General features: G+C 31.8%; 1 protein-coding gene across 3 annotated transcripts in view; it reads right to left on the reverse strand.

Moving 5' to 3' along the window:
- Positions 1–649: 649 nt before the first annotated feature.
- Positions 650–24,489, reverse strand: part of LOC139524755 (uncharacterized) — a 29,298-nt gene continuing 5,458 nt past the window's right edge. For all 3 annotated transcript variants that reach the window (XM_071319833.1, XM_071319824.1, XM_071319817.1), the window contains 7 exons: positions 12,233–12,485; positions 10,507–10,796; positions 9,766–9,912; positions 8,953–9,290; positions 6,934–8,193; positions 3,627–3,858; positions 650–2,235 (listed from right to left, as the gene is read on the reverse strand). In XM_071319833.1, the coding sequence (XP_071175934.1) occupies positions 1,288–2,235; positions 3,627–3,858; positions 6,934–8,193; positions 8,953–9,290; positions 9,766–9,912; positions 10,507–10,796; positions 12,233–12,485 (3,468 nt within the window). In that variant the 3' untranslated portion in view covers positions 650–1,287. The remainder of the gene's footprint in view (positions 2,236–3,626; positions 3,859–6,933; positions 8,194–8,952; positions 9,291–9,765; positions 9,913–10,506; positions 10,797–12,232; positions 12,486–24,489) is intronic.

A 24,489-nucleotide genomic window follows, 5' to 3' on the forward strand; every position in this document is an offset into this window, starting at 1 on the left:
ACAACCGTTTCACAAATGATATCGGATATGTTCCTTACGTCGTAACTACAATGCCCTTCCTTTTCATGAATGTGACCTACGGAAGACTATTTACCGGATTTGTTATCACATAAGCAACACGACGGGTGCCACATATGGAGCAGGATCTGCTTACCCTTCCGGAGCAACTGAGATCACCCCTAGTTTTTTGGTGGGTTTCGTGTTGTTTATTCTTTAGTTTTCTATGTTGTGCCATGTGTGCTGTTGTTTGTTTGTCTTTTTCATTTTTAGCCATGACGTTGTCAGTTTGTTTTAGATATATTAGTTTGACTGTCCCTTTTGTATCTTTCGTCCCTCTTTTATAAAAAGTGAAATATGGAAAATTGTATGTCAAAGTCATATGAAACGACTTTTTTGTAATTATAATGTTGTAGAAATTTTTGAACAAATGCATGCATACATACTAAATTAAGTCCTGTATGCACCATTTTTTTTTTACATTTATCACGAATCCATAGTGTATTATCGACAACTAACATTTCATTTAATCCTTTTTGATCGCAAGCTCATTAACTTTCGATATTGTTGTTGAAGTTTTACCGGATTGTGAAATTGATTAACATAAACAATCAACACAGAGCCCGTGGAAAACTTTAAAAAAACAAGTGTATTATTAGAGCCATGATAATTTTTTATATGTTTTCTATGAGTTTCAATTTGTTATTTTAACTTTACTCAACAGTAACTATACGATATTGTGTATTTAAGTTTTTAAGCATCAGTTACTACTTTATACATCACCTCCATGTTTGTTTGTATTCATACAGCACGGTTTTTCCATTGCGATTGCGCTGTGTAGATGTCTAAGTTCTAACGAAAATTCACGAAGTTAATGTCACTTCATACGAGAATATATCGGCAAAGAAAATAACTCAATAGTAGTAAAATTATGAAGATTTAAAAGTAGAATGGCTATTCTTTTACAAGAAAGTACACTTGTTTTTATATTAAAACTAAGCCAAGTATATAAAACATATTCACATTTTTGTATTTGAAAATGCTTTGACTTTTAGAATATTTTGTACACCCTACCACTTTAAAAAGAATAACCCTACGCACTCAGTCGTGAGTTTCTATCAAAATCAATTATTAAAAACATAAAAAATATACTTGATAATACAATGAAATATTAGCTGGTGGTCATTCTATGATAATATTTATGAATTTCAATATAAGACAGTTTGTATGAAATAAGTAACTTTATGATTGTCTGCGATGAGTTAGATATCATATACAGTGGGCATTACTTTATGATTGTCGTAATCGGCTTGGAGATTGTGACCCAGTAGATCCACTTTCCTCTTTTTCTTCTAATGATTTTGTCATTCTTGCTACTAGATGTTCGCTTGGTGTTTCTCCTATCGACTGTGGCGTTTCAGATGAGGACCTCAGAATGCTAATTTGGGGTGCTCGGGTCGTTTTGGACCGATTACTCTGTTCGGCTTTGGAATCATTTTGTTCTCCTGCATAACGCTCTGTTTCAACTGAGAAGTGTCGCATTTGTTTTGTTAGAGGAGCTCTTATTCTTGATGATTTATTGTCAAAGAGATCTTTTGTTCCTAGATTATTTGATGACGACCTCAAGAATGACACTGTTTTATCCATGTTTAGACTTGCTGAAGTTTCGTTGTTATATCCAACTTCTTTTGTTATCTGATGTTGGATGTCTTGGGATGCTCTAAGGACACCAGGTTGATTCTCTGCCATCCCTTCCTTGCGTAGTCTTTCGTAACAAAACGACGATGTCCTTTTTTCCGTAGTATTATTTCTTTTCATTTCTTGCAATCGACCTAACACAGGTTCATTTCTAATGTTAGAAACAGAGTGATTGAGATTTTCAATAGAAGGCCTACGCTCCAAGATCTCATCAAGACAATCTTGTATTATGTCCTTTGTGCTTTGAGATAAATTTTCTAGTGTATAAGGACAGCCATTTAAAGCACATGGCTTGCAGTTATCGATGAATTCCGAAAGAAGTTGCTGACGTTGGTCTTTAAACGCTTGTCCCACTAAAATCTCAAATACTAAGAGACCAAAAGCATAAATGTCCGCACATGCAACATACAGATCTCCATTTAGAACTTCTGGACTGAGGTAAACGAAGTCTCCCGCAAGTACTCTATCCTTATCTACTGGTAATGGAGCAACCCTTGGTTGGCATGCTCCACAGAGTTTAACAACATGATTGTCGTCGATCTAAAAGGGAACAATATACCTGTGTTATTTTACAATGACTATTACTATTGGAGACATGCGGTATTGTTTTATCATAGGTATCAGCATCTAAATCAAGTAGATTTTGTCATTTAACATGTAACAATCGAAAAACAATAACTTTATTATAACCTAATTAGGTTTTTATTCTTTTATATGAGTGGTACAAATTAAAAGGTAACCACACATTTCTTGTATATTCGTTTCGCTGAAAAGATCAAAGTCGGAAAGTTATCTAGAAATAATGAATACCAAAGAATCTATATGAAAGTCTTAAAACACTTGTCAAGAATTTTTCACATTTGATTAAAATCATATTTTTATTATATAGTATATATTACCGTTGAATGCAATTTTGACACTATATTGAAATTTATACATGTTCTTGAAAAAAAAGTGTTTGTGACCGAATGAATACAAGTGAGAGATTTAGTTAGCTATGAAACCAGGTTTAATCCACCATTTTTCTGCATAAGAAAATGCCTGTACTAAGTGAGGAATATGACAGTTTTTATCTGTTCGTTCGATGTGTAATCTAATATTTTGATTTTGCCTTTTGATTGGAAACTTTCCGTTTGAATTTTTGTCGGAGTTCAGTATTTTTGTAATTTCATAATGCATATTTTTTTTTCAACACACTGTTTATTTTAGTTAAGAATGTATTTCTTATATATATTTTTTGATAAACGGTCTTTTCAAAATTTATTTAATTTAAAAAAAAAACATTATTTTAAGACATATATAATTTAATCATCTGTTTTTATAGTGTTACAACTTCAAAGTGCCCGCTTGCATAATAGGTGTAAATGTAAATTTTAGTTAATATTTCACGATACGTTTTTTAGGAAATTATCCTTGTCTGAATTTAATTTAGGTGAATTTTGCCGTACTCCATTTTGATACTTTTGACGGTGTGGGACACATAAACTATTGTAAAATTAAAGCTGTTGTTTGAAAAACTCCCTACAGCCTATAGTATTAGTTTTATATCAATTTACCGATGATACTGATAATATTCGAAAGACAGTGTTAAACAGAACAGCGTTTTTGAAAATAGAAACTGTTGATACACATTTCAGGAAAATAATAGTATTTTATTTACCTGGCTTTGTGTGAGTACCCTATTAGACGAAGCGCTTTGATTGAATGCATTAATATGATACACGCATATCGTTTTTCTATCCTGTTTATGAATAACTGTCATATGTTTATTCATGCCACCATCTTACATTGATTTCTAAGATAAACTATTTGTATCAAATAAAACTTATACTGATTAGTATTATAATTAGACGTTTGTTACTGTTACCATTGTCAGACATCATCAACACTAAGTATACAAAATAACTTATATCTTAATTATGCATATTTACCGCAATTGTATTCTGATTCAGTTCCATATGGACCATTTTCTTTCTGTGTATGTATTCAAGGCCGTATAGAACTTCGTGTAATATTCTTGGTACATCTTCCTTAAAATTCATAAATTTGCTTCTTATGAACCGACTTACAGGTCTAAGATGTCCATGAAACACAAAAGCTGGTGTTGGGTGATCTGAGTTCTGGATTCCTAACAATTCTGCAACATTTTCGTTCTTCAAAAGCCTGAAATCAGTAAATAATAAACATCCTAGATGTTAAAGTAATAAAAATCATTTTTTTCTTTACTGTCAAATAATAGAGATTATAAAACTTTTATATTTTCAATAATCTGGTTTAATTCAATCAAATATTTGTGTGGGTGCGTGGGTGTTGTAGCCTGTAGCTCATTGCCATATTCGGCATGGCCATAGAGGGCGCTTTCAGCTTGAATCAGAATTTTGGAATTCCCGTATCAGCTTGAACTAGAATTTTGGAATACCCGTTTCGGGCACTTGTTAATTTGCTGTCGACTAGAAAGCAGGTGTTACACAAATTAGTTAAACGTTTTAAAACAAAAAGAAAAGATGCCAAACAAGAGAAATGCCATAGGATCGCCATCAAGGGCCATGGGAAAGAGTAGAGCGGCTAAAAGGACAGGAGGATAGAGAGGGCAGAACGAAGAAATCCCCCAAAAGAAGGACGGAGCTGGCCGGAAAAGAACTGCCAAGAAAACACAAGGGGTCGGACACGTGGTAGCAGAAGGACCGGTGGAAACTACTGATTTCTCATCAGGTAATGAGTCGGAGGAGGATGCACGAGCGTTACCCGCTTTAAGGCACGACCCGTTACACCAAAACTTTGAAATTGCAAATAATTCTATTGATTTCACTCCGTCACAAGAATCTAGCATTCATGACACAGTGGGGGAACACGTGTCTTTCAAAATTAAGGAAAAAATTTGGGAGGGAAAGTTTATTGAGCTTGCAGGTTTGGAAAATGTGGTTAGAGGTAACGGTGGGGTCTACAGATGGGTGACTCTGAGACCTCTTCCACCTCATCTTAGAGAGGGGAGGCCTACATTTGCCAACAGATGGGGCACTTATAACTGGAGCATTGGTAATATGAGTGTTTTTCACGGTCACTCCCCATGGTAGGTGGTGGTGTAACCGTGTTTAACTACCAGGTGTTTTATAACTCTATGTCAACATAGGTCAGCTGATAGCCATTGTGTATAGGTAATCGGTAGTCACCCTGGCGCCTCAACAAAATATTACAGAATACTCTGTAGCCAAAGTAATGCCACAAAGTAAAAATGTATATTCTAGTAATGAAAATGTAAATATAAGTTGGTGTAATGAAATGTATGTTTAATTCAAAGGATTGTTTTTGTATAAGTTGTAAATGCAATACAGAGGATGGAACCTCTACACAAATGAGTATACTATACAGAAAGTCTGTAGTATTTTAATTTTGGTATTTGTGAATTATAATTAACAACGGACAAAGAGAGACAACTCTAGATTAATTTTTTAACATAGTTTAGAAAATACGTCAACAACTCTTGATCGTTGTTCTTCTTCTCATTGTTATTCGTTCAGTACTGATATAGGGTCTTCTTATATTAGTATGGCAATTAATCATTTTTAAATAAGAAATATTTCTCCCTTTATTTGTTTGGCTATACTTTGTTTGAATTTACGACTACATGAGCTACATTGTATAAGATAAAATACCGGTATATAGTTTTCTGTTAATTTTCGATTTTAATATCCAGTCTGCAACGGGTCAGACTGTTTTAGTGTATCAGTGTTCGTCCATACTAAGAAAAAAAATTAAAAACATTTCCATAGTTTACGAAGTAATAAGCCTAGGGATGTATATTTCAAGCAAACTGATTTGTATATATTTTTTTGCAGGAATATGGTAGTTCGACGTGAGACACTATATATTACTGTTACGAATTTACTGTTTAAGAATATTATTATATTTCTTCAGTTATATATTTTCCGATATCTCTCTATATGAGTATCCCATTTAATTTTTTTATGGATGAAAACTGTATCTAAAATCATCCCTTTATCATTGGTTGCTATCAGACGCTTTACCTGTATAATTGTTCTCTTCGAGGTCCGCGTTGGAAGTATAAATAGTGGTAGCTATTCAGTTCAAGTTGTCATTTGTATCGGAGACGTTGCATGGAGAAGAGCAGAAAGTTAAAACAGTTAATTGTTTAAGACGAGTAGCAGGATAAGTCAAACAAAGTGGAGTGTTTGAAACCTGCTGAGAAGATATAGATAGTTTAGGTTCCGCAGAAGTTGTATAAACAGGGTTAGTGCTAAGGTTTTGCGTTCCACATCTCTCACTATTGCAGTGAGTGTTAGCTGTTAAACCATACCTTAGTGCTACCCTGTTCCAACAGTTTCATAAATATATTTTAATAATAAAGTTTCATACGTCGAAAGTTTACAACAGTTGGAATAGTTTCCATACATTCGTTTTGATACGTTTCAGCCCGTTTGATACATTTAGGTTCAGCCCCGTTTTATACATTTATGTTTCAGCCCGTTTGATACATTTCGGTTCACCTCCGTTTTATGCATTTAGGTTTCAGCCCGTTTGATACATTAAGGCTTAGTCCCGATTTATACATTTAGGTGTTCAGACAATACTTCCATACATTTAGGTTTCAGACCAGTTCCAAACATGTAGGTTTCAGACCAGTTCCAAACATTTAGGTTTCAGACCAGTTCCAAATATTAAGGTTTCAGACAATAGTTCCAAACCGTCTGACCAGTTTCAAACATTTAGGTTTCAGACCAGTTCCAAACATTTAAGATTCAGACAATAGTTCCAAACCGTCTGACCAGTTTCATACATTTAGGTTTCAGACCCATTCCATAGGTTTCAGACCAGTTTCATACATTTAGGTTTCAAACCAGTTCCATACATTTAGGTTTCAGACTATAGTTTCAAACCGTTGGTTTAAACAGTATCGGACAGAAAGAGTTTTAAACAGTTTTAATTCAACAGGTTCGAGTTAGGTGTTGAAATTCGTTTTATGTAGTATAGTATATGTTTCATATTTGATAGTGATAGTGTAAACCTTTTATTGACTTTAGAACTTTTGAATTTCTTTCCAAATCACAGGAAACTGGTACGAACCAGAGAATAACAATATCTAAACGTCCCCGCTCGGTTACACGTTACATTACCATACATACACATGTATACTATTCAAAATATTGGCAAAGTCAAAAGTTTGTTCCTTTGATAAAATTGACTTTCTGATTAGTTTTGTGCAACTATGTTAATAATTACCTTAATTTAGCCACTTCTGAATCTGTATTTTCTATTCTGGCATTTGTTAGATAGATCCTTATAGTTACTGATTCTTCTTTGTTGTTAGCCATAAGAATACCATTCTGTTGTGCCGACCATAGACTTCTAGGAATAACCTTCTGGTTCCATGTTGCTGTAGATGATGCAATACTTTCAAGCATTTGAGAAACATCAAACGGCACTGATGATCGTCCTTCTCCAAGTGTTTTATTAATTATTTGAATGTCATCAACACCAAAGTCATTTACAAAAATGTAACCTTCACCATAGTCCGTTACCGTTCTCTTTAGATGCTCTAAGTTCTCCATCATCCGTTCATACACTTCACGAGACGATGAACCCTCCTTTCGGCACATGGAAATGTGATCCATATTTTTCTGGTTTGTTTCCACCATGGCTGGAATTTTCCTCTCGATATCCTTAAGAAATTCTTTTGGTTCTTTCATAAATTCACTTATTACTGTTCTAAGATGATCCTCCTGTTTATCATTTAAGAAATTATCTAGTGTCTTTTCCGACCTCCTTTTTGCCCAAGTTATTGGATCCCGACGATACTCTTTGAGTTTCCCTTCATTATAATTTTCAAAGAAAATACTGGTAACCCTTTTTCCAGCTTTTCCAAATGGTTTGAACATTCTGTTAACAAGTTTAACTGGTAGCGCTATTTTTGACATTTGCATTTGAACTGAACCGATTGGAATAGAGTATCTTCTGCCTTGTTTTACTTTCGGACTGATTGAATCTTCAGATGTTATGCTTCCTGCCTCTGACTGCATATCATCTTCAATAACTTGCAGTTCATCTTCCAGAATATTTAACTTAAATTGAATAGATCGTTCGACATTTTCTCTGACGTTTTTAATTTTTCCTTGTTCGTCTTCCCAGTTCTCTAGTTCTCTTGAAATCCTTGCGACTGTCAAATCTTCCATGTTTGCCTTTAATTCCTCGAAGTTTTTGAAAAATTCAATATCCGGCAATTCATTTTCAATCCAAGAAGTGATTGCCATTCGAGTTTTTGGCAACTTCAAGTATGTACCAAATTCTTCGCAAATTTCATCAGTTTCTTCTTGTATTTGCTTTCTGAGTTCGTTTATAGTAAGCTCAGATTTCATTTTAAGAGTGTTCAGTTTATCCCAAACACTTCTCATCTTTGTTTCTAAGTCTTTTTCTGAATTGTCAATTCTATGTACTATTGTTTTCAAATGGTGAACGCTTCTCTTCAAAACAGTTTCAAGCCATCTAAATGATATAAAAGAAGCAATTTTAATCAGTCGTTAATGAATGGTCTTATCTGTATGACTACAATTCTGAGAAAAGTTAAGAGTAAACAGTTCATAGTAGAATACTGTATTACATCATTTCATCCTAAATTATATATATTACTTTATAATGCACCATCATCAAAATTTGGGAAAGTTTGTTTTTGAAATGTCTAGATTCTGGTTTAAACCGGATGCACAAAAAGTTATAATGGGAACATACAAAACATCAATTTATGACAATACACACTGGCTCAAGGAGCAAGTTGTGCAACAATGGTTTGATGCACGACAATTTGCTTTTATCAGTGACACACACAAATGAAAATGATAACTACTTGTACAGCACTTTAAATAAACTTATCTTATATCAGTGTAGAGTTTTAGATTTGTTTGATGCATGTATTTCAGTAGCGGGTATTATAAATTGGTCCACTTTATCAACCTTTAAAAACTAGGCCAATAATTAGGATCATAATACTTGATACTGTGAATTCATTTATTTTCGTGCGTACCAATGTTCGTGGATTAATGAACACTTGCATATTCGTGGATACTTGATTCGTGGTTTTGGCAAAGTCTGCAATTTTTTCTGTAGAAAATTTGTATTTCGTTGAACATTTGAATTCGTGGTTCCACTGTACCCAAGAAATCCACGAATATAATAAAATATATGTATATTCGTTCAAAATGCTACTCCATTGTTTAATGAAATGAAGTGAAATACCAAAGTACTCACTTATAGGTAGAAAGAACACGGATATCCATTGCTTTATTGTACACGTTTCTTATATTATCCAGAAGTTGTTTGTAATTGTCAACGATGAAGTCTGGGTCAATGTCGCACTCCATCTTTGCTTTGAAGGCAGAAAACTTCATCAGTTGCGATTCTTTCATATTTGGCCATATTGATTTCAGTCTGTTATATGCATGACTAAATACTGTCTCAGTTTGATCTTCTGCGATAAGATCCCAAAAATTACAAACAAAAAGAGCACACGTGGATTCAAATGGTAACATTCCCCTCTCTGTCTTCTGCTTTTCTGTTTCCAAAATTACTTTTAAAAGTCCTATAAGCTGTCGAATGAAAACAAAATAATGCTCATAAAACTTTTCTTGGTTTATACTTTAGAGATATTTTGCTAGATGTTTTTCATACTTTCTTGTGTTTAAAACTTTGACTCAATTTTTACTGATATCATGCATATTTTTATATTTTTATGTTAATACTTTTTAACTTTGATACGTATGTTGTTAAACCCTATACAGCGAACTTAGGAGGTTCCAAAGATCCTGTATTTGTTTTCAAATACTTTCAATGTATGAGACAATACATACTTTAATTGAACCTTAATGTCACATTTTACTAGTAGCAGTCGTATTGTTCTGATTACGGACTCGACTGTTATATATTTTAAAATTGACTAAATGATGACGAAGGCAAAGTGTAGCCCAGTAGGCACAGTCGATTGTAAGGCGACTTTTTTTTTTAAAGTTTACAAACGATCAAACTGTTCCTTTGTTTTACCAGGTGGTTTTAAAAAAATCCTACCCTGTCTTCATCAACTCCTCCAGCATTATCAGACTTGATGGCATACAGAAATCCATTTATCGGATTCTCATTAACAAAGTCTACGATAACTTTATCCATTTCATCATTTTCTCCTATTCCTGGTGAGTCAACAACAACAAGTCCACACTGAAAGTAAATCATAATAATAAAGGATTTGTTTAGACCGGGAGTTAGGTACTTTGCAAATAAAAGCAATGACTATTGTTTATGGTGTAACATTATCATTGTTTCCCTTCAAGTTAAAACTTTGCTGTCAGAAAGTTAAAACAACAGTTACAAGTAAAATATAATTTAGGTACTATAACAAGAAGTCAACAGTTTTTGGTCAGGATCAGTTATAATTAAGTATATGCCAGAAATAAATAGCATTGAAATTTAGCAACAACAAAATAATTAATATTAACAAATATGTCTTATAAGTCTAGCTTGTTCAGTTAAACTTTCCATCCTGCTTACTAGTTCTCATACATATAGATTTAGTCCGTTATTTAACTGTATTGCATGTTCAGATCAGATATATTAATCAAGATAAACACCATTAATTTACAACATCTGATACTGTTAAAAAAGTTTGTTTCCCTTGAGTTAAAACGTTACTGTCAGAAAGCTTATACACCAGTTATAAGTAAAATATAGTTTAGATGCTATAACAAGAAACCAACAGTTTTTTGGTCATGTACAGTTATAATGTTTGATTCATGATATATAAATGTTCATTACCTCTAGAATTTTAGCTGGTACATAAATTTTAACTTCTTTGATTGGGGTTGCCAATTCCCGTTCAGATTCATCTTCAATAAATACAAATGGCTTCAGCTTTTTACATATTTCGCCGGGTGGTATGTTTCTAATTTTCTCAACTTTTCCATTCTTATATATTATTTTGGCTCGTCGTTGTTTATAATAACAAATTCGAGTAATTACAGATGTGCAGCTTCCAAAAAAAGTAGGAACCACTTCTTCGCCAAACAACAAATTCAAAATACTGGATTTGCCAGCGGAGGTTTCACCTGCAAATATATACTTTAAAGTGTAAATCATTGATAAATATAGATTCTTACATTGATACCAGTGGCTTATCGGATTTATCCAATCTCGATAGTTAAATTATCAATTTAAAATCCTAGCCTCGGTGAGGACTTTAAAATTTATAATTTAACTATCGAAATTGGATAAATCCGATAATCCCCGAGTAACTATGTAAGAATATGTTTCTCTACTGAACTTTGTTGAACGAAAATCCCCTTCGAGTGCATTTCACATTCCACGAAGTTGTTAATTTCATTAACACCAAGGTCGAGTTCAGTATCGTAGCAGCTACGTAGCGGCTACGTAGCTGCTAACAATATTTATGTTACAACTAGTCTATAGCTACACGTTCAATAGTCAAAATCTGCGTAGCACTACGTAGCTGCTACGATATTGAACGCAGCCCTTCTAGCATATTTTGATTCATCCAGTTGTCTAAAAAGGTTATGAACCTCAAAATCATCCAATGATCTTTTGAGATCACCAGCAACCACACGTTGATTAATTTTTTGTATACAATGGTTTCGGAAAGGGATAAATTTTCATAGAATTAGAGAAAACTGTGTTCTCACCTATACTTGCAAACAGTTTTAATCAACATAATATTTAATGAAAAGTAAGATGGAAATGTTCTTTTTCTTTCATCTAAATAAAGCATACCCGACGAATTAAAAGCAATAGAGGAATGTGTCCTTTTCTTTTTGAAACAAGAAGAAATATATGCGATAATATCACACTATGATAGACTTGTGATAATACATATGTTAACATGTAATTGGAGAAGACTTGAAATCATATGCAAGATTGATAATTGAAATCGAATATAACATAAAATTGAGAATGGAAATGGGGAATGTGTCAAAGAGACAACAATCCGACCATAGAACAGACAACAGCAGAAAGTCATTAATAGGTCTTCAATGCAGCGAGAAACTCCTGCATCCGGAGGCGTCCTTCAGCTGACCCCTTAACAAATATATATACTAGTTCAGTGATAACGGACGTCATACTAAACTCTGAATTACACACAAGAAACTAAAATTAAAAATCATACACGACTAACAAAGGCCAGAGGCTCCTGACTTGGAACAGGCGCAAAAATGCGCAATATGTTTTGAGAGATTGCATTAATATGATAAATAATTTCTTATAATTTTTACGGTTGAAATCATAATCTTTAGATATATTTTTTTTACATTGCCTTCAGGTAAAAAAAAAGAAGAAAGTTTTGTTCACTTTATCAATGAAATTAGATCTTCTTTACTGGGTCATATAGAATAGAGATATCATGAATCTAACCAAGTAGCAAAATAATATAGCAACTTTCACTGTCACTCTTTTCATAATCATTTTTGTCATTTTGGTTCATATATCATTGATAATAATGGTGTGGTTGTAATTTGATATAAATACAAACCAGAAACTACTATAGTACAGTCGTCACGCTTTAAAGCTTCTAATTTATTGTTGATATCTAGATCTAAGTTTTGTATGGTTCCTTCTGATTTAAGGAAACCTTTGATAACAGCACTTCCACGCCTCGACAACCCGTCTTTAGAACGTTCTGCTGGAACAGGGCCTAGTCTGTCTCTGGTGTCCGTCAGAAGTTTTAACAGTTTCTCTCTTTTCTTTCTATTTTCTGTCCTCATAGACACCATTGAGTTCCCAACCTGAAGCAAAAAATTTAAATTACATCATTGTAAGCAAAACAATAGTAAACATATGTTAATGGCAAAACAACAAGACCAGGAAATAATAAATCAATTAAGGGAGTACTAGAGGGAAAAAACAAGAGATTCTTCGACTAGTTTTTCACAACCTATTGAGACACTATAATCCCATGGGAAGACAGAATAGAGGAAGCTTATGAAAGAAAGATGGCAAAATACCAGCAGCTAGTAGAGGATCGCAAACAGCGGGAATGGAGGACGTGGTGTATGGCAATAGAAGTCGGATGCAGGGGCTTGGCAGGACAGTCAATGTGGCGGGCACTTAGGACCTTGGGAGTGGTAGGAGCAGAGAGGAAGAAACTGATTACAGAAGTGTGTAGAGAAGCAGAAGTGGCAACACAGTGGATTTGGAGGAAAAGAGACTAAGTGTGGAAAAGTGCAAAGTGATAGAACAATGAACATTTATTGTGTAGATAATGGACAGATATGAATATACAGAACAGCATTCAGTTACAGAAGAACAGCAATGACATCAGCTGAGACATCGGAGCCGTGTAGGCCATCCAGTTCCAGGTTCAGATTGATCACCTGAGCCGGCGCACCTCTGGAGGTTGTTGTGGAATAGCGCCGAAACAGCCAAGGAAGGAGGACTCCACCTGATGATGGAATTGGATCAGCATTCTTTTGATGTTTACAAGGTAATAAGAAGATATACGTCGCTACTGTTTATGACACGAGGAATGATAAATAGATCTTGATTTTCCATTTAACATTCAAATAGAGAATATCAAATTGTACGATGATTTATATTATTTTCTAAAGTAACAATAGGTGACTCTTTTACGAAGGTCAATATATAAATAAATAATTAAATACTTTACAAAGTAAATTTTTTAGAGTATCAGTTTACTTTTTTCAATCTTCATTCTAAAGACTAGATAGAATTAATTTAGATTTTGTACGAGAAAGGGTACTTCCCAACTCACTGTAGTCAAATTCATTTATCCAAATAGAAAATACAAGGCGGACATGTTTGACCATGTTTGATATCTTAAGGGGTCATATGAGAAATTGTTTTATTCCTACACAATCTATTTAGGAGTTAACTGTATAATATTTTAAGTTCCGACGACACCTATTGGTGATCCGCGGTAGCAGAGCTAGTAAACGGGTTTTTGTGACCATCAAATCACCAATTGATGCCGTCGAAATACAACATGGTTATCTCCATTATAATGAAACTGACAGAAAACAACGTCAAATCATACATTTAAAACCTGGCACACGTCGTCTGTGGTTGCGAGTACGTGTTTGTCAAAATTGGTGACGTCATCCAATCAAAATGAACATTACAAACGATGTCGCTTTATACATGTTAGAATGATAATAGATGTAGATGGAAGTATGTGAATAAAATAGTATATAAGTATGGTTTACTATAAGCCTTTGTACTTTAACTTATAAATTTGAGACCGTATGAGTTATACAAATAAAATATTCCTCTTTCAAACAAGGAAGCAAATTTTATGATTGTCTTTTATGTTATTTCGCCTTTCGTGCTTATTTACGTTGTTATGAATACAAATAATTTGTTTAATAATACAATGTATAACCAACAAAGGATGATAAAAAAGATGGGTTCACAATCAACAAAACTCAATGTAGAAATACACACTTTATAACCATTAATGTAATGATAAAATAAGAGGGAAACAGTTTTGCAATGTTACTGCATCATATACAATAAATGAATGAATCATGTCTGGTACAACATGTAACTTATATGATAATACAGGAACAATTCAGAACCGACAAATTGTTAAATTGTTTGGGGATAAACATGATAATAAATAAAGATTTCCGACTTTTCACTACAATACAAAAAAAAAAAATCTTTTAATAATAATTTCCTAAATTGAATAAGAGAGAGAACATGATTTTAAAAACTTCTATATATGCTTGATTTGCTCAGTTTTACTCTTAGATAGAGTTGAAATTAACCAAAAATAATTAAGCTGTTATGCATGGCTTCATGGCAATTATGATATAAGTATTTTAAAAATAGTGAAGATACCACACTATCAAAGTATTGTTCTTTACCTGTCAATGTTCAACATATATACTAGTCAACACAAGACACGATACAAGGCAATATATTTTCCATAATTTGATATAATGTGCACTGTAACAAGGTTATAATTGTCCAATTGGTCTAAAATTTACAGAGAGTTATTTACTTACCAAAAGCATTGAATTAAGGAAAATATGCAATTTTTGTTATTTCAAAAATCAAATTTTCTTCCAAATATTCAAAACCGATATTGTACCTTAAAACTTTTAACATTAACATGGGTCTGCTAACGTCTTTGCAGATATTTGAATACTTAGTTCTTATCTTCGAAATTAATACCGATTGTGTCATCATTTTCCGCCTGATAAATTTGACCCCTGTGTTCAATAACGCGTTATTTCCTCACTTTCCTATTTGGTCTAATATATTTAATCGCATGCTTTGTTTTAAAAATGAATTATTTTCTTTAGACAATTTAAAAGTTTTTCCTATCTTTTAATATGTTTTTGATAAATTGGAGCTCAACTTGTGTGTTGTTACTTTTGGTCTTCATTATTGTTCTGACAAACACTCGTAGAATGTAGAAATTTATTATTTAATATATACACATGGAAAAAAGTATTGCAACACCAAATTGAAATTGAAATTAAAAAAACACTCTTTATTTTTTTGTGATATAATTTGGTAAAATAGAACTAGTTAAACATAATTTAAGTATCACCTGAGTTTAATCAATAAATGTCGACTCGATAAGTTTTTTATCTGCGCACGCAGCTACTGTACCCGTAAACAGCAAAACAGATGTTTTATCCTCATTGTTTTCAACACTTTAAATAACCAAGTTTTTAAAGTTATGTGATTGACACCTTGTAATGGGTCCTTGACAACTCTTAACTGCAGCAAGATGGCAGATTATCAGCATAAGAGAAGCAGGGATGTCGCTGTAACAACTGCACGTATTGTTGGTCATCACCATTCCACTATAAGTCGTTTTGAGAATAAAAATCAGGCAGTAAACGCTGTTAAAGACCTTCAGAGATAATGAAGACCCCCTATACCATTTGCTAGGGAAAATCAAGCATAATGAAGGTTGGTCAGAAAGAAACCCATTGCATACAAGACAATCCTAAAAAGAGAGTGGTGACCATACAGGAGCCTTTTTAACAAGAACTGTTCGAGATTGACTTATCGCTACTGGTTATCGTGCGATAAGACCATTTCGGAGACCTTTGCTAACGAACAGACACACAGTTTTCCGTATCAAATGTAGTGCAGAGCTCGCCAAAGTTGGAAATTAGCATCGTGGAGGAAGATCCAATGTTCAAATGGAATTCGGTTCATCTTCCTTGGCCCGATCGAAGCCCGGATTTGAACACCATCGAGCATATTTTGGGACACTATTTGGCGAAAGGACACCCCAGTTCAAACACATCATGAAATAAACAATGCCCTTTATCAGAAATGGTTGCTGCTACCTTAGCAACAAATTAGTCGATTTATGGCAGGAATCAGAAGACGTTTAGATGCGGTTATCCGTTTGAATGGAGGCTGTGCACAAAGTACTAATTCTGTGGCGTATAACGATCAACCATGATGTGAACAGTCATCTAAAGATTAATTTTGGAATGTCTGACATTGTAAAGTTCGACTACAGTAAAATTTGTAAAATGCATTTTTTTGTACAAAAAACACTTCATTTTGTTATTAAAATTGTGGTTATATAAATCATTTTTTTTTCAAAAATGTTTTGTTCGTTTCAATGCCAATATTTCATCCAAACAAAGAGGCTGATTTTTCAAGTTTTGAAAAATCAAGGTGTTGCAATACTTTTTTCCATGTGTATAGTTGCATGTGGAGATACATTGATCACAAATATACAATTTTTCCATTTTATCAAAAGTAGATATAGAACATTAAATGACTAACACTACGAATCGTCTATAATGTTAGGTCTACTCAGTTGATATAAACAAAATCAATATTTGTGAAGACATGTGAATATAATTTTGAGAAGTCGTTTTATATCTTTTTATAAACTACATGTACTTCTTAAACTGTTGCGCTTCATATTCGTGTGTAGCAGAGCCATGCATTATTAAACTGTGCCCCTTTCCAAATCTATCAAATTCATTTAAAAAATACCTCAACCAGTAAGTTAGCATTCAGGCTGAAAAGATTTCTACAATTTGATCCACAAATTATGTTACGGGACTTTCCCTTTTTATTTGAAGGAAAATACATGAAATATCTTAAACAATAACGAAATTTTACGCCCTTCCAGTTAATGAATAATCAAGTATAATACAAAAATATTTCTATTGATAGGAAATGTTAAGTTTGAACCTAATTAGTGTTTGATTAGAATAAGAGTTCTAATTTGTTTGGCATATTTTGATATATATGAGTGGTTTGTTAATATCAAAACGTATCGGTTCAGTAATAGTCAAAATTGCTGCAGAGGTTGAAATATAATCAGTCCGTCGATTTTGAATTAACACAACCTATAAAATAAAACCTGAAGGTTGATAGACAATGTTCATTAGAAATGAAAAGATATTTTTAGCATTTTAAAAAATAAGAACATCGCCGTACAAGGTGAAAAATTTTATTCAGTTAGTTGCACGATTAACAGATCTTTAGGTGGAACTATTATTACTTCTTTGTACATTTCATAACGTTTTGTATTAAAAAATATTTCCCATTAGGCAAACTTATTAATTTTAATATTTTGATTGTTTGGTGAAATACAATCAATAAGAAATGAAATGAAATGCTTCTTTCTAAACGGAAAATTATTATCGTGCCAGTAACTCTTGATTTTACAAATGTATGAAATTTGAGAATTTATAATCAAATGTGTTGTAATCCTTTCAAATCTAAGATTGAGATGGTTTTAAAATCTATTCTAGATCATAGCAGGATACATATGCTAATCACAAACATTAATAGTATCTATTTTTGAATAGTTTTGAAAGATTGCCTAGTTTATCATTTATTCGTTATTTAAGCTGTGACTATAACATGTCTACAAGATATTTACAATAAGCGTATGCCGAACCAACACCGAATATGAATGAGGAAAAGTAAAATTCACAAACATACTGAACTCTGAGGAAAATTCAAAAGCCCAAACACATCAAACATACGGACAACAACTGTTATATACCTGACTTTGTACAGGGATTTTCCTATGTAAAAAGGTGGATTAATCCTGGTCTCATAGCTAGCAAAACCTTTAACTTGTATGACAGTCGCACCAAATTTCAATATATTGACAACGAAGTGTGAACAAAAGACAGTTAGAATTAAGGGGGGCAATCTCAAAATGATATTTTTGTAATAACAAATGTAGTATAAAACTGTTTCGGCATTTCTTTCTGACGTTGATGCCTTCAAAGTGTTCTTGTGACTATAAAATTAATATATGAACCAATAACGTGATAGTGGATAAAACTGTACTGAAATATATATTACTAGTGTTTCTGTTAATATTAAAAGTTTTCGGTACAATAATAGTCAAAATTGCTGAAGTTGTTGAAATAATCTGTTGGTCAATTTACAATTAACACAACATATAAAATAAGACCTGCAGGTTAACAGACAATGCATGATCAAGTAGAAATAGAAAGATATTCTGAGCATTTCAAGAAAGTATAACATAGATATAAGAAGATGTGGTATGAGTGCAGCTCCCCATCCATGCCACAATTTATTAAAGTAAACTATTATAGTTCAAATTACGGTCTTCAACACGAAGCCTTGGCCCACGCCGAATAGAAAGCTATAAATGGCCCCAAAAAATATTAGTGTAAAACCGTTCAAACGGGAAACCAAACCGTATATTCTATATAAAAAACAGGAAACGAGAAACACTTATGAACCACATCAACAAACGACAACTACTAAACATCAGATTCCTCACTGTATAAGTGAAAGTTGCCATAAATTTCATTTTATATCGAAATTTATAAATTTTATTTAGTTCATTTCACGAGTGACAGATCTAATATATGTGGAAGTACAAGACTCAAACTATAATCCTTTATTTGGGTATTCATACATTTTGTATAAACTCTCACTTTCCAAAAAGGCAAACATACTAACTTTATTATTTTGATTGTTTGAGAAATACAAGCCCTTTGCAAAAAAATGCTTTTCCAAATGTAAATTATTAACGTGCCTATAAATATTGTTTTAAAAGATGTATCAAATTTAAACTCTTTTAAATCAAACATGTTGTAATCCTTTCAATTTTAAAATGGAGGTGGTTTAAAAATCTATTTTCGAACATAACACGATACATATGCTAGTCACAAACATTATCTCTTTCTGAATAGTGTAGAACGATTGAGTAGTTAATCATATATCTCTATATGTTTATGTGATCATACATGTCGATAAGATAATTGCAATAAGTTAATGCCGAACCAACTCCGACTCCTATTACGAATAAAGAAAAAGTAAAATCACAAGAATATTTAACTCTAAGGAAGATTCATAACGGAAAGCCCTATGCTAACCAAATGGCAAAATAAAAAGGTCAAAATCATCAAACAAACGGATAATAACGGTCAAATTCCCGACTGGGTACAGGCATTTTCCTATGTAAAAAATGTGGATTAAATCTGGTTTTATAGCTAGCTAATCCTCTCACTTGCATGGCAGTCGCATAAAATTGCATTATATTGACAACGATGAGTGAACAAAAGACAGTTATAATTAAAAAGCAATCTCAAAATGATATTTTTATAATAAAAAATATTTTTTTTTTTGTAATGTGTTTATTGGCAAAGAACTACATGTATATTAACAATAGTAAATAAGTTCATAGTACATCAGCAAAATCGAGACAAGTGCATAAAGTTGACATTTTGAATCCTTCTATAAACATATAATAATTATTAATAATAACTTTAAAAAAGAATAGAAAATCTTAATCTGAGGTAGCATGGATTGGGTAGATATTTTTATTACGTGAAAGTTAACTTATAAAATCATTCTATTAGTTGGAGCCAGGGGTTCCAGCAGGTGTACGCTCTTTGCAGTGGTTTATTTTTATAAAATATTATTTTTTCAATAAACAGATTTTCTTTAAGATAATTTTTTAAGGCTACACTATTTACTTGTCCACATTGCATTTTTGTTTTGTATATATAGTATTTAGTTAATAGTATTATGAGATTTCTTATGTAGTTTTTTTCTGTTTTTTCTAATATCCCAAATAAGACAATATCTAAATTTAGTGGTAGTTCAATTTGGACTTTTGAATATATCCATTTATTAAGTTCTTCCCAAACATCAAAAACTTTCGGACATGTCCAGAATATGTGTTCAATAGTTTCTATTGAGTCCAAACAGAAAGTGCATTTATTGTTTTGTGAGACTTTAATTTTGTAGAGTAATTTATTAGTTCCCAAAATTCTGTGATTTATCCTGTATTGGAGCCACTGTAATTTTGAGTTTTTAGTAATGTAAAACGGAAGTCTGTATATTTTATTCCAAATAATATTATGTCTATTTAAGATTAAGGACCACTTTTCCTGTGATGTGATATTTGTTATTTTTTCATTTAAAACATTGTACATGTCTTTTGATCCTTTTGTAGATTTCATAAATATAGAAATAGTAGTTGGTATAATTGGCCCATAAGGCTTTATAAGCTGATTACTTTTAATATTAAGACTTTTCATATAGGAATAAACAGCTGACATTACTCCTTGAAATATAAGAAAGTTAGTTTCAATATCATATGTTTTTTTAAATTCCTGCCAATTCATTAAATGTCCCTCATTATCAATTAAATCATTTATTAGCCAGACGCCCTTTTCAGTCCATTTTTTATACAGAGGGATTTGATTACCAATTTTAATTTCTTTATTATTCCAAAGATTAGATGTGATAAAATCGTTTTCGTTCTTAATAGCTATTTTGGTTTGTAGTTCAGTCCAAGCATTAAAAACCTCCTGCCAAAAAGGATTTCTTACTTGTGTTCTTGGACCTACCAAGAATAATTCATTTAATTCAATTTTTTCAGTACAAGTTAGTAACTTACAATAATTATTAGTTTGTTTGATTATTCTTCTTATCCAAGTTAGTTTTAATCCTTTGATGTATTGTTTTAGATTTAACATGTTAAGTCCACCCAGTTCATATATTTGAGCTATTGTTTCTCTTTTAATTTTGTCTGGTTTACCATCCCAAATAAAATCAAATAATTTTTTTATGAATTGATTTAGTAATCCATTATTAAGATTTGGTAAAGTTAGAAATAGGTGATTGAGCTTTGAAATTATAAGGCTTTTAATTATAGTAATTTTTCCAATTGGGGATAAGTATTTGTTAGACCAGCTTTTCATTGTTCTTTCTATCTCTTTAAATTTGGGTTCAAAATTTAGCGTTTCCATTTCTTGTAAGTCTACTGAATATTTAATACCCAAGAGCGTAAATCTGTTGGAACCCCATTCCAATCCCCACTTTACACACATTGTATCTTGGCTATATTTCTTTTTCCCAATCCAGACTACCTTTGTTTTCTCTAAATTCATCTTGAGACCAGACCATTCAGCATATAGTTCTAAAACACAAAGAGATGCATCTAAGGATTCTGGTGAACCATCTAAAATAAGTGTGGTGTCATCAGCATATTGTGATATCAAAAATTCTGAGTCTTCAATAGTAATACCTTTTATATTTTCGTTTTTTCTAAGTAATATTCCTAAAATTTCTGCACATAACAAGAAAATGTAAGGGGATAAAGGATCCCCTTGTCTGCAACCTCTTTCAATTGTAAAAAAATCTGATAGAAAATTATTCTGAGTTATTGCTGATTTGGTATTTGTAAAAAAAGTTTTAACCCAATGTTTTATAGAATTTCCAAAGTTGAAAAAATCAAGAACTTGTTCTATGAAAATCCAGGATATTGTATCAAAAGCTTTTTCAAAGTCAATGAGGAGGAGAATGCCTGGGATATCATTTTCTTCGGTGTAGTGTAATAAATCGTATATTAGTCTGGTGTTTTCACCAATAAATCTACCAGGTATAAATCCTGTCTGGTCATTATTAATTAAGATTGTTAAAACTGACTTTATCCTTTCTGCAATGCAACTTGATGCTAATTTATAAATATTATTTAGAAGACTGATTGGCCGCCAATTCTTCATGTATTGTTTTGGTTTGTCACCTTTTGGTATGCAAGTTATAATACCTTGTTTTTGGGTAATAGACATTTCCCCTTGATTATAGCCATATTTAATTGATCTATGTATGAATTTGCCTATATCAATCCAAAAAAATTTTATGAATTCATTTGTATATCCATCCGATCCAGGGCTTTTCTCATTTTTCATTCTTTTAATTGCATCAGTCAATTCTATAAATGATATTTCCCCTTCTAAAGACGCTTTCATATTTTCAGATAATTTTGGTATATCTTTATGTGGTAAAGCATTGTTCAGATTAATAGATTTTATTGTCTCATTTTTGGAATATAGATTTTTGTAATAATTTTTCGCTTCGTTTAGAATACGTTTTTGGTTTTCAATTATATTTCCTGATTTATCAATTAATTTAGGAATTGTTTTATTTACATAATTTTTCGTCTCTAAATTTATGAAATATTTTGAAGGTTTCTCTCCTTCTTCTACCCATTGTGTTTTTGACCTTATGTATTGACCCCTCATTTTATTTTGTCTGAGAATTCTAAGATCTGTTTTCTTTTTTTCTATCTGTTCCAAAATTTCATCTGTTTGAGTTATTTCTTCCAACTTGTTTATATCTTCAGATAGCAAATGTTCTGATTTATTTGTTTCTTTCTTTTTAAATGAAGCATATGATATTGTTTTCCCCCTTATTTCAGTTAACAATGTTTCTAAAAATAATTGATCACTAATTGTGAAATCAATTTCATTAGAGTCTATTAAGTTTAGGTTTTCTCGATTATATACAAGAGAAGCATATTGCTCTTTGGTTTTATTTATTACCTCTTTAACAATATGGACATAATTTGGATCATATAGAAGAGAGTTGTTAAATTTCCATAAACCCCTCCCAATTCTGAAGTTATTAAGTTTTATTTGTAAAATAATAGGCGAGTGATCTGATCTATAACTATTTTGTATCTTTAAGTCATGTACATTTGGATAAAAGCTCTGTGAAACTAAAAAAAAATCTAGTCTGGCCTGTTTTATAGGGTTTGGTTTCCTCCAAGTATATCTTTTACTTTCTGGATATAGTTCTCTAAAGGGATCAGTTAAGTTGTAAATTTCCTTTATATCTAAAACTTTTTCCTTGGCTTTTGGATTATTTATATTTAAGTAATTAAAAGTATCAAGGTCTTGATTTTGCACTAAGTTATAATCTCCTGTCACAATGACAGTATGATTATCAAATTCTTCAATTATTTCACTAACTTTATCATAAAAATCAGGGCTGTCACTGTTTGGACCATATAATGTAATTAAAGTAATATTACTATCTTCAATTTTAATATTCAATCCTAATAGATTACCATTTTGATCTTTTTTACTTTGTAAAATCTTATATTCAAAATTATTATTAAATAAAATGGCCACTCCTCTTTGATTTGAAGAAAAGGAACTAAAGACACATTCTCCACCCCATTGACTCTTAACAAATTGTTCATCTTTTTCAGAAAAGTGTGTATCTTGAAGACAATACATGCTACAATCTTTTGCTCTTAGATAGTCTAAAACATCTCTTCGCTTTTCAATTGAATTAAGTCCTTGGCAGTTGTATGAGACAATCTGAATAAGATTATTTTTCATTTAGAGTATAAATGACACAAATAGTTTGAAACATAATTTATATAAAATGACAGAAAAAGTCCCACACAACTGGCAATAAGTGAAGAAAAGTTAACACAATGTGTGTTATGTAGTAATGGTCTGGTCTCTGATTCAAACATGATGTTAATAGTAATACTTCTGCTATGAATTTCTATATCTTCATGTATATTTGCCAACAGAATAATAAACAAAATAAAAAAACATTGTAAAGAAAAGAAATGAAAAAAAATTGAGTAAAAAATAAAGGAAAATAATAAATAAGAGTAAGTTAAAAAATACAAGATATATACCTGCAAATGGTATAGTCACCCAGTTTACTGAAATTACAATTTATAGTCTGCTGTGGGGGGGGGGGGGGGGGGTATTAGTTATACTTTGATCAAAGGTTAACATTATGAAATGATCATTCATGGAGTTGAAAATATAACTTGATTTATGAATAAATCAGCTGTACTCATCACATCATTCTTTTGTAGTTTTAATTAGTTAATATTTTTTAAATATACTGAGTACATCTCTTGTTTCAACTAAAAAAAATCCAAATGCAATGAATATCTTTTGAGTTATTTCCCTTTGATTGTAAAAAGTAGATTTGTGTTAAATCTTGAAATTATTTTTGTCTTTACTTTTCCTAAATTGTCACCTAAGGATGTTTTGGCTAAAGTTTTTGTTTGTTTTCAAGTTTCACTGTCAAGGTTTCATTGCATGTTTATGAACATCTTTGGTATAAATATTATCCATTAAGAAGTCTATACTATATAAAAAATATGGTATAAAACTGTTTCGGCATTTGCTTCTAACGTGGATGCTTTCAAAGTGTTCTCGTTAGCGTTTTTACAAGTGTACCAATAATGCTTATCTATATTTTCATTTAGAAGGGAAAAAGGATTCTGTTTTCCAATTTTATCATTTTTATTTTTAACTGTTTTATGATATCTTCCTTTTCTTCATTTATATCAAAATTCTATCATTCAGTGTTCTTTCTTATTACATATAAGTGACCTCCTTATGTAGAATTTTACAAAAGTATCAGAGTATAAACTGAAGCTTGAAAAAAAGTACGGTGACCGATTACTTTTAATATATAATTGAAAATATTACTTAACGTTGGAAAAGTGTGAAATCACAA

This window comes from Mytilus edulis, chromosome 1 (assembly GCF_963676685.1).
Source record: "Mytilus edulis chromosome 1, xbMytEdul2.2, whole genome shotgun sequence".
Lineage (NCBI taxonomy): Eukaryota > Metazoa > Mollusca > Bivalvia > Mytilida > Mytilidae > Mytilus > Mytilus edulis.